The sequence below is a fragment of the Polypterus senegalus genome, chromosome 3 (assembly GCF_016835505.1).
Source record: "Polypterus senegalus isolate Bchr_013 chromosome 3, ASM1683550v1, whole genome shotgun sequence".
Classification (NCBI taxonomy): domain Eukaryota; kingdom Metazoa; phylum Chordata; class Cladistia; order Polypteriformes; family Polypteridae; genus Polypterus; species Polypterus senegalus.
In genome coordinates, this window is record NC_053156.1 from 54,621,994 (window position 1) to 54,634,493 (window position 12,500).

The window sequence follows — 12,500 nt, forward strand, 5'->3', positions numbered from 1 at the left end:
ATTGGGCACAATTTGGACATTTTTCACTTATAGTTGTACTCACTTTTGTTGCCAGCAGCTTTGACATTAATGGCTGTGTGTTGAGTTATTTTGATGGGACAGCAAATTTAAACTGTTAAACAAGCTGTACACTGACTACATTATATCAAAGTGTCATATCTTCAGTGTTGTCCCATGAAAAGATATAATAAAATATTTACAAAAATGTGAGGGGTGTTCTCACTTTTGTGAGATACTGTGTACATATAAAAACAACATTTATTTATGTAGCACATTTTCATTCAAATGATGTAGCTCAAAGTCGGCTGGAGAAAATAATAAAATCTGCAGGGGTACCGAGGCCACGAGACTGCCCAGCCCTCTCTAGGCATTCTACCAAACATAAATGACCTCAGTTAGTCCTCATTGTATTCAGGGTTCACATGGAAGAACTTGATGATGACGGTCATGTGGATTTCTGGCCTTTAATCCATCAATGTAATGACATCACCGTGCTTTGATCGGGTGGTGGTGGCGGCACAGATCGCCACCACAGAAAACCAGAAAAACAACAGAAGAGAAAGTAGGGGTTAGTATGGATTTTGGAGCCACCATGAATGATAATGATAATTTAATTGAATATACAGAGTATCAGGATTAAACTAAAATGAAGCTGTGAGAAAGCCATGTTAAAGTAATGTTTTTAGCATTTTTATAAAGTGATCCACTGTATGAGCCTGGTGAATTCCTATTGGCAAATTTTTCCAGATCTTAGGTGCATAACGGCAGAAGGCTGCCTCACCACTTCTTTTAAGTTTAGCTCTTGGAATTGTAAGCAGGCACTCATTTGAAGATCTGTTACAATTTGGAGTGTAAGGTGATTATTTAAGGCTTTGTAAACCATAAGCAGTGTTTTAAAGTCAATTCTAAATGACATGGGTAACCAATGTGTAGTGACATCAAAACTGGAGAGATGCGCTCGGATTTCCTTTTCCTAGTTAAGATTCTAGCAGCTGCATTCTGCACTAGTTGCAATCGATTGATGTCTTTTATGGGTAGTCCTGAGAGGACTGCGTTACAGTAATCTAGCTGACTGAAAACAAAAGTATGAAGTAATTTCTCAGCATCTTGCAATGTTATAAGAGGTCTAACTTTTGCTATATAGTGAAAAATGCTGTCCTAGTAATCTGAGTAATATGTGATTTAAAATTCAGGTCAGAGTAAATAGATACCCCCAAGTTCTATATCTCTGTCTTGACTTTTAATCCTAATGCATCAAGTTTATTTCTAATATCATTATTTCCATTTTTTGCCAATCACTAAAATTTCTGTTTTCTCCTTATTTAGTTTGAGAAAATTACTACTCATCCATTCAGAAACACAAGTAAGAAAAGACATTGTGTTAGAGAATCAAGAGTCATGGTCATCTGGTACTATTGATAAATACAGTTGTGTGTCATCAGCATAGCTGTGGTAGCTCACGTTATGCCTCAAGATAATCTGACCTAAGGGATCATGTAAATCAAAAAGAGCAGCAGATCCAGGATAGAGCCTTGTGGAACACCATATAGAATATCATGTGTCTTTGAAGTATAATTACCACAACTAACAAAAGAATTTTCTACCTGCCAGGTAGGACTCAAACCAATTTAAAACTCTGCCAGAGAGGCCCACCCATTGACTAAGGCGATTTCTAAGAATATTGTGATCAATGTTATCAAAGTGGCACTCAGATCTAAGAGGATGAGAACAGATAAACAGCCTCTGTTTGCATGTACCCACAAGTCATTTACTACTTTAACGCGTACAGTTTCTGCACTGTGATTTGTTCTGAAACCCGACTGAAACTTATCAAGAATAGCATGTTTATTGAGGTGGTCATTTAGCTAAGATATATATCACTTTCTCTGAAGCTTTTGCTAATACACAATATAACATGCAATACAGTGAGACTTTACATGATATGCCCATTACAGAGACTATTGGAGGTATGCTGTCTCTTGACCAAGTTATCCTAAATAGATCCTCTTGGAATTTAGTAAATAAAGCTAGCTAGATAAATTAAATAATCATTCCTTATTTGTAATTTTTCTTTTACTTTTATTATTTTAAAGTGAATATGCATTTTCCCATGTGCTGTTGAACAATATGAACTCCATGCATCCTTTAGTTTAGTCAGCCTTTTATCAGCAGCTTTAAATAGAAAATATAAGAAAATCTTTACCAAAATATTTGTATCCTACATGTATTCTGCAAAAAAGGGTACTTGGTTACTTATTCAGTTTAGACAATGTTAGAGAACACTTTGTGTTTATAATTATAATTAGTAATATGTTTTTTGAGTTAAGCAATACAAGCAATAGTCTCAGTCTATTCAGATGTGAGGAGAACAATATGCATATGAATAGGTATTCTTTTAGATGTTATCTTAGTATCTTCAACTTTGAGATTCTGACCAGGCCAGTACTTTGTATGTCATAATGTAAGCCCAGCACAAAATATTGCATTTATACATGCTGATACAGAATGGCATTACTACTTTATCTTAACAATTTTTTATATAGGTAATTTCTATAATGATCCTTAACAAGTAAAAAAAACAAATGCAGTTTAGCTTATTTTTGCACAGTTGGTGTAGAACCAGATTATGTGAATTGCTCAGGGTCACACACAGATTCAGTAGTAAGAATTAAACTAACAGGATTGTGCATTACAGTCCAATGTCTTGACAACTTGGACCCACATGTTGCAAACTCTGCTAAATATTTGTAATACAATGGTACCAAAGCTTATATAGTATTTTTATAAATGCATAAACCGATCAGCCACAACATTAAAATAACTGACAGGTGAAGTGAATAAAGTTTATTATCTCATTACAATGGTACCTATATATTAGGCAGCAACGGAACATTCAGTTCTTGAAGATATATTGGAAGCAGAAAAAATGGGCAAGTGGAAGGATCTGAGCATCTTTGACGAAGACCCAAGTTGTAAAGGCTTAAGTGACTGCATCAGAGGATCTCCAGATCTGCAGATATTTTGGGGGTGTCCCTGGTATTCAGTGATTAGTACCCACCAAAAGTGGTCCAAGGAAGAACAACTGATGAACAGGTGACAGGGTCTTCAGCACCCTGGCTTCATTGATGTGCATGCAGTGCAAAGGCTAGCTAATCTGGTCCTCTTCCTTAGAAGGGCTACTTTAGCACAAAAAACATAATGCTAGCCATGGGATAGAGGTTTTAGAACAACAGTGTATCACAGCTTACTGTGTATTAGCCTAAATAGCCACGGTCCCCTCAGAGTGCCCATGCTTACGACCATCTACTTCCTAAAACACCTGCAGTGGGCATGTTAGCATCAGAACTGGTCCATGGAGCAAATTAAAAAGTTGGCCTGGTCTAATGAATTACATTTTCTTTTAGATCATGTGGATGGCCAGGTGTATGTGCATCATGTAACTGGGGAAAAGATGGCAGCAGGATGCACTATAGAAAGAAGTGAAACTGGCAGAGGCAGTGTTCTGCTTGGAAACCTTGGGCACTACAGTTCATGTGGATGTTACTTTGATACATACCTCACATATACCACTTCATGGCAGTGCTATTTCCTGATGGTAGTGGCTTCTTTCAGCAGGATAATGTGCCCTGCCATGCTGCAAAAAATGTTTATGAATGAGAGCTTAAGGTGGTGACTTAGCTTCCAAATTCCCAAAATCTGTATCTGATTGAGTATCTGTAGGGTGTGCTAGAAAAAATAGCCCAATCCATGGAGGCCTTACCTCACAATTTACAGAACTAAAAGGATCTGCTGCTATTGTCTTGGTGGCAGATACCACAGGACACCTTTTAGAGGTTTTTTGGAGGCTATGCCTGGGTAGGTCAGAGCTGTGTCAGTTGTACGATGGGAACTTACATAGTATCAGGCAGGTGGTTGTAATGTTGTGGCAGATCAATTTATAACGTAATTATAAATAATGTTCTTTAATATGAAATTTATCATTCAGCTTCCTTTGATGTAACTGTTTTCTTTCTTCTAACACTTTCCAGTAAAATATGAGCGTATCAAATTCCTGGTGATTGCACTGAAGAACTCTGTGGAAGTTTATGCCTGGGCACCAAAGCCTTATCATAAGTTTATGGCATTCAAGGTGGGAATGTCTTCATGATATATGTAATTTTGAGTGTGTTTGTGATAATCTGTTTTCCTGTTTCTGTGACTGTTCACTAAATCAGACTACTACTTGATTTTGATATACTTAAGCTTCACATATTAATAGACTTTTTTCTTTTCCTCCCCCATAGTCATTTGCAGACTTGCCACACAGGCCACAGCTTGTTGACCTCACAGTTGAAGAGGGTCAGAGGTTAAAGGTCATCTATGGTTCCAGTGCTGGGTTCCATGCCATTGATGTTGATTCTGGAAATAATTATGATATCTATATTCCTGTACATGTATGTACTATCATAAATTTTGTCATATGTAATCATCTGTTTTTGAAAACATCTTTCTATACAGTAGATGGATTGATCTTTGCAGTGTTGGAATTAGGATAGGTAATTTCTACATTGATTGTACACCGCTTCGTGTTCTTTTAATGCAACAAGTATTTAAGTTATTTGCTACAATGTAATAAATGACCTTATTTGAAGTGTTTTTTGTCCCTCGCCCCTCCTCACCAGTAATGATTTAATATTGGCATATTCTTTAACAACGTTAATATGTCTGCTGTTACTGGCATTTTTAAACGCATATCATTGATTACATAGAGTACAGTTTTCTAACCATTCCTTTTCATGTTGATTATATAAGGTAAAATGTAAAGCCTACACCAGTGTCAGATATTTGGAGGGTGTAAATCCAGCAAAAACGTTGGCCTGATTTAATTAAAAATAATTGAAGACTTGGGCTGTTACCCCCTAAACCTGGTGGTCTTGCATATAAATGCAGTCTGGGTTCCCTAGCTGAATTACAAGCATCTCTCTTTTTCATTTCTTGCTTTTTTCTGTATGAGAAATGGCCTTCCCCTCTAATGAATCTTGATTTATGTAGGCAGGTCTGAGTAATGGAGTATATGGGGAAAAAAGTCGCTGCATTCTTAATTGAAAACTAAAGAATAAGAAATGTTTATAGAGTAAATACTGTATGATAATTATTCATTACCTTAACATTTAAAATTTTTTCGTTCCATTCCTTTTTATTTTACATAACAGAGAATTTTACATAAGTGTTTTTTTATGAAGAAAGAAACTTTTGTGGTATAATATTGTGTAACTTTTGTGCTAGTCTGTTTTAGATTAGCCGTAAGTACAGATTTAAACATACTGTTATTTTAATGTGTAGTAAAATGGTTTTATGGCCTTTTACATATCCATGTATGTTGGTTAAAGTAGAAAGAGTGTTATGAGTATAATACTTATCAGATACATTTTAAGGAATCTCAAAATGAACTATTATAATATAATGGCTTGTGTATTTTTCATAACTTAGATTCAAAGCCAGGTCATGCCTCATGCAATTGTTTTCTTGCCTAACTCTGATGGAATGGAAATGCTACTCTGTTATGAGGATGAGGGCGTTTATGTCAACACTTATGGTCGCATCATAAAGGACGTTGTATTACAGTGGGGAGAGATGCCTACCTCTGTGGGTGAGGATGCAGTGTGCTTTGCTGATGATTAATTTAAATTTCCAAATCTATACATTTATAAATAGACATGTTTATTTTTATATGTGATAGAAAATATTTGAGTAGAAAATTGTTTTCAATTTGGAAATTGTAATTACTATTTCAGATTGAAGTTACTGATTAAGACAAGATTTGCAGTAGTTTGTATGATCTCTGTATATTGACAGATATCAGTTACTTTTAACAGCAGGTTAATTTCCAGATTTCTTATATAAATGGATTTTGACATGTGAATGTGCAGCTTTTTTCCAAAAATAGTAATCTATACTATTCATCATACTTCAGTGCAATTATCATTTATTGCATAATTCACTTGGTTAGGTTTGTTGTTATTTTAATAATTGTTCAGTCATGTTTAAGGGTATTGCATGTGTTGAAAATCAGTGAAAGAGAATGCTCTTCAGATGCATTTTGACTTAAATTTTTAGTTAGTGGAATGTGAAAAATCCACAAAAGTTTTAAGTCTCCACAAATCACTTTATTTTAGTATCCAGTCTCTTCTGTTTGCCAAATTTTAGTCTGCTTTGTTGAACAACAGTACTATGTGTTTTGATTTTGTCTTTAAAGAGTGTGAATATATTTTATTCATTTCTTTCTACAGCATATATCTGTTCAAACCAGATTATGGGTTGGGGAGAAAAGGCTATAGAAATCCGAAGTGTGGAGACAGGCCACCTCGATGGAGTTTTCATGCATAAAAGAGCCCAGCGGCTGAAATTTCTTTGTGAGCGCAATGATAAGGTAATGTATTTATTTAAATTACACACACACAGACACTTTGTCCTTTTATTAAGGTAGATATTATATTTATAAGTGTTCCAAATGTTTTAATATTTAATCAACCACAGATATTGCAATTTGTGCTTTGAGAAGATGTAGCCTAAGTGCAATTCTTGACATCTGAAATAAATATACACTTTACCTAAGCTTTCAAATGTAAGAGGCAGGTTCTTTAAATAAATAACATTTCAGGTCCATGACAGATCACTCTGTCTAGTTATTTATTTTCCTCCTCTTACCTATAACTCTTGAAATGACACTATAAAGCACTTCACTGACCACACTAGTATACAGTTCTAACAGATGCTTTTTTGTTTAAAATAGCCAAGAAGGCAAAGGTGAATATATCACTTACCTGGTAGTGGAGAACACGGTTTAGTCTCTGATATATTAGGTTCAGGGGCGGCAGGGAATTACTGTATATTTTAGTCTTTTAAATTGAAATACCTAAATAAGGGGGCGGCGAAATTTGACTCCGCCCCGGGCAGCTGACACCCATGCTACGCCACTGAGTTTCTGAGTACATTAGCATCCTTAACATTAAAAAGTGTTGCATTTTTTTGGCTTGAAAAATTACATTTTTATTAAATCTCATCTTTCTATAGGGTGGTCCAGATCTAATTATGCAATTTTCATTACGCTACAACTTAAGTTTATTACATAGAGAATTCACAAAAAATTCTTTTGTTGCCGATAGATGGCAGCACCTGCCCTGCATTCCAAAATGACAAGGAGACGGTTGTCAGTTGAACAGCGGGTGCGATGTGTTCGCCTTTTCATAATTGCATAATTAGATCTGGACCACCCTGTACTGTAAAACATGTGAAACACTTAAAGTACAAAGTCAAAAGCATAGAAAGTATAATACAAATAATAATAATGTGAAAAGCACACTGCACATGTGTAAGTGACCCAAGCGTCACTTTTGACTTCCCAGAATCACTTTATTTTACTAACAGCCTGAGTAGTCCTTGAGTCGTATGCAAGACGTGTCTATACCCTTCCCGATTGACACTTGGGACTAACTCTTTTGGCACTGTTTTTACAGCCCGAGTGACAGTCGGGTCTAACACTAAGAAGATTGATCGAGAAGGGAGTATCACACCAATATGACTACCAGTAAATAGTTATCGGCACATCCATGTTTGATACTTTGTTTACATGTCCCTAGTACTTGGCATCATTTTAAGCTATTGCTTCTGTGTGTATTCACCATAAAATGTTTTTTTAACACATTTCCAAAATAAATAAAGGATCAAAATTGTAGTGACTTTGAAGCAAATAACAATGAATCATCTCAGATTGCACAGTTTGTTTTTTTTCTTTTCTTGTCACTAACTGGAAATGAAAAAATATTCTAGTGTGCTTAAAATTGATTGTTTTTTACTTTCATTTTTGACATTTTGGCAACTTTCACATCACAAGTACCGTATGTGTCTGCACTGGGGAAGTTCCAGAAGACTGGAAACTAGCTAATATTATTTCATTGTATAAAAGGCACATTGGGCTGATTATGAAATAAAAGATGAGTTATCAAACCAAATGCAGTGTAAAATCAACATGTGCTGTGTAGGTGGATACTGTATTGGCTCAGACACAGGAAGCAAAGAGTTATGGTGAGGTGATCTTTTTCAGAACTTGGTAATGTTGAAAGGAAAACAGAGCAGCACTACAGAAAGTCCAGAGAAGAGTGACTAGGCTAATTCCAGGACTGAGTTTGAAGGAGTTGAACTCTGTTTAACCAAATGGATATTAAGAGGTGACATGATCAAAATGTTTAAAATTATGAAAATAATTAGTGCAGTGGATCCTAGTTTTAATTTAAATTTAATACAATCCTCAAAAAGAACACATGATCATGGTTGAAAACTTTTTTAAGGGCAGATTTCACATAGATGTTTTTAGTGTCAACCCATTAGTGGATTTTCATTTTCCTAAGTGAACAGCCACTTTCACAACTGAATGTATAAGATTATACAAGCTGCTCACTAACATAAGATTGAAAAGCAGTTACAAAGTGAGTTCATCATATTAACTTTGGACAAGATTATCACTCCGTAAATCTGCCTGTCTAGCAGGCCTTTTAAGGTTGCTCCTCATGAAAGTCAGCTTTGTAAGAAAGCAACCACCTTTGTTTCTGTTTAATTGTATGTCCCTTTCCCAAGCAAAATTGTAAATTAACTTTTCATTTCAGTTTTTGCATTTGATATTTAACAGCTGTTAAAGCACTTGGAAATTATTTTTGACTTACCACAGCCAAAATATGAGAGAGATTGAAAAAGAGAGAGAAAAAAGTCCAACTACCTCCTTAAGTAGGTGAGAAGGGAGGCACATGGTTCAAGTTTAAATTCAAGAGTATCACAAAAGTCTGATATATTTTTGATTTTATACTTTGAACTATACATTTTTGTTAAAGTTATGCTTTAAAAATGACAAAAATGAAAGTTATTTTTAAAGAAATACAGTAGCAAATTGGTGGGAGTCGGCAGTACCAAATCAGTATGAGATTAGGATTTTGTTCGTGTTCTCATTTCACCCATCAAACCCTTAAAGGAAACTCCAAGAAGGTGTGATTAGTTATGAATAACTTATTCCTGTAGATCCTCTTTTTTTGGAGAAAGATTTGATTGTAAAGCATATAAGGATTAGCTGACTGCCTATTATTAAATTTAAGATTTTGTATTGGTTAGTTCTCTAATATATAGTAGGTGGATATGTAAAATGACTGTGCATGTCTACTTTTGACGTTAGAAAATCATCACTCACCCACCACACAGTCACCTCCACTACAATATGCTGCCTGCAGCGTCCGCCCACCGAGAACAAACATTGCCCAACCCCAATTCAACAGTCAGCCATCCGAGGCACACTACAATGCTACCCCTGCCGCCCCGTTCGCCCTCAATGGCCTCCGTTCAGCCACAGTTGGGTCACTGCTTGCAGCATTACCAGCCATGTGTGCTGGGTGGGCAGTGAAACGTTCCCCTCTACTCCATCCAGCCTGCGTCCAGTCAGGAGCAGTAGCTGCGGCGGCGTAGTGGGCGGGTAGTAGCTGTGGCCCCGGTGACTATGGACCATGGGTCACCACTTGCTGCCGGGAGCCTCACAAAGGACACTACACTGTGCGAGCAGCGAAATCTCCTCCGTCCAGCCTCCGCTTGCAGCATCCCCAGGCCGAAGATGACGGAGCGGCAGTTCCTGAGTTGCATGCGTCGCAGCTGCGTCCTCGTTCGTAAGTCGGATGCCCGTAACTTAGGGGCTACCTGTAATTTACGAAAATATTATTACCTACGCACATCCTGATGTATTCTTGAAATAAGAATAGTGACATTCACTCTTCAAAACACCTAAAATTTTTATTTTCTCATTGAGAGACAGCACTTTACGCTTCCTCTTACCATTTAAGGCTGCGGTGAGTAACATCAGTCCTGGAGGGCTGTACTGACTACAGGTTTTTGTCCCAACCCAGTTTCTTAGTTAGAAGTCAGTATTGCTGTTTAAGCACTTATTTCTCAAGCAGCAATTTTCTGTTTCATTTTAGTTGCATCACTTAAGCTTTCCCATCCTTACTTGCTTATTCTAGTCTTAAACAGCTGCATTCACTGTTTTGAATGGCTCTTTACTAGCAATTAGATTCAAATGGCAAGGGAGTCCACAGTTCTCCATGTAGCTTACTTCCATTTATACCTGTGTGTATTCATCATGAACTTATATGGTTTAATAAAATGTTTATAAGAAAATTAAAGAGAAAAAAGTGAAGGATTGAGAGTTACTCCTTACTCATCTGTTTAAGACTTCAAATCGTTTGGATAAAGTCTTTGGAAATATTAGAATGACCTGACATGGTAGAATGAAAAAGTTAAATAAGATCGGTAATTTGTAAGGATTGGGCTTGAATTAAGCAACTGGGTTGGAAGAAAAGCCTGCAGTCACTACAGCCCACCAGGATCAACATTGCTGATCCCTTGTTTAACGGATGGCTTTGACCACATAATTTTTTTTTTTTAAACATTTTTCACAGAATCAAAGGGTGCACATGTAACCCCCCTTTTACGAGTGTGTGTAAACTTCACATGACATTCTTTGCTTATTGTAACAATGTCTTATCTGGTCAAATAAATTCAACCATATATCACTGTTTAAATCCTCTTTTAGCTTAATTGCCTGTTTCAAGCTGCAGTTAGACTCAGGAGGCTAAAAAGCAAATAGCATAGCCAGAATCAGCAATGTGTTGCAAACCATTTTACATTTCATCCAAATTTATAGCGCTGCTGCTTAAAACATCAAATAATTTAATTGCTACTCATTAAGTACAAACAAATATAAAGCAACAACCAGGTTAAAAGAACAGGATTTATGAAAGAGTGTAGCTCATCTAAAAAGCAAACAAAAACTGCCAGAATCAGTGGCGTATTACAAACTGTTTTGCATTTACAGTGCTGCTACTTCCAGCATGAGAGAGAGAGAGACAGCAAGAGCCAGGCTTCCTATATTAAAACAGTGTGTGGCTATTTTTGCTAATGAAGATGATAAACTAACAGTTGAAAATTATGAAAAGGCTGATCATGGAAGTGTTTTGCAAAGACATCTGCAATGCGTAGCAGCATTGCATAGCATGGGTATAATAACCCAGTAAGCAAGTGTTTTTTTTTTTTTTTTTTTTAAACAGTCTTTGTCTTCAAATCATTTTTAAAATCAAAAACATCATTTTCTGTTTATTATGATAATGCACATTACATAATCCTCAAAGAATTGGCACATATAAGTCTGCAAATTGGGCACTAATTATTATATATTTTTTTGATCTTTTGATGTCTTGGTTTGATTGAATGATGCTATAAATTAGTTTGTTTGCACTGTGTATGCAGAATGTGCTAATGTTGATAAACTTACCTTTCTTTGATTTAAAATATATATATATATATATATATATATATATATATATATATATATATATATATATATATATATATATATATATATATATATATATATATATATATATATATATATATATATATATAAAAATAAATTGGGTGACCTACTGTCGCCCCTTTGTACTTTCTTTCAAGCTTTCCTTGCTGTTCTTTCCTTTCCTGGAATTGACAGTTTAGCTTTGACATTTCACCAAAATATTGACACATGTGACATTGACTAGCAAGTGTATATTTTGCCGCTGTGGTTCATGAGGACCAGCCTGAGCCATTCTGCCTAAAACGAAAGGGGATGGCTAATACAAACAGTGCAGATTGCTTCTTTTAGCAAAATTCACTAAATCATAGAGTTATTATTTGAAATGTTTTTTTCACGGCTAATTAAAAAAAAAATGAGAGGTTTTTATTACAATATTTTGAGAGCCCATCAGTCCTGTACCTTTAGAATTATACGAACTTTCCACCCATTATGGCATTTTGTCATTTATTTTTTTATTTCATTCAAGGAAAAAACCTATTAAGTACTAGACCACTTTTCAGATAAAATGACTGATTACCCTGTAGGTATATAGCCCTGTGCATGCACAAACAAATGTAACAATCCAGGTGCTAATGATCAGTGACATTAGGAGTTGATTGAGCTAATTAAATAACTGAAACAGAAACGGGTATAGAAGGAATCAAACTGTGCAAAGGACAACCAAAATAAAAAATGAGGGTATAGCAGGTATCACAGTTTAATCTTCAAATCATAGGTATGTATATATGTATGTATGTATGTATATATATATATATATATATATATATATATATATGTATGTATATATATATATTTATGTATGTATATATATATATATATGTATATATATATATATATATATATATATATATATATATATATATATATATATATATATATATATATATATATGTGTGTATCTCAATTTCTGTTGAGACATTCACATGGTAGAGTCAGAATTTGGCGTAAACAGAATGAGAACATGGATCCATCATGCCTTGTTACCACTGTGCAGGTTGGTGGTGTAATGGTGTGGGGGATGATTTCTTGGCACACTTTAGGTCCGTTAGTGCCAATTGGGCATCGTTTAAATGCCACG

At 35.4% G+C, this 12,500-nt stretch overlaps 1 protein-coding gene across 4 annotated transcripts in view; it reads left to right on the forward strand.

Annotated features, from left to right (window-relative positions):
- mink1 (misshapen-like kinase 1) overlaps positions 1-12,500 on the forward strand; it is a 232,261-nt gene that overhangs the window by 207,394 nt on the left and 12,367 nt on the right. For all 4 annotated transcript variants that reach the window (XM_039747227.1, XM_039747228.1, XM_039747229.1 and 1 more), the window contains 4 exons: positions 4,029-4,129; positions 4,284-4,433; positions 5,470-5,629; positions 6,270-6,409. In XM_039747227.1, coding sequence (XP_039603161.1) covers positions 4,029-4,129; positions 4,284-4,433; positions 5,470-5,629; positions 6,270-6,409 — 551 coding nt within the window. The remainder of the gene's footprint in view (positions 1-4,028; positions 4,130-4,283; positions 4,434-5,469; positions 5,630-6,269; positions 6,410-12,500) is intronic.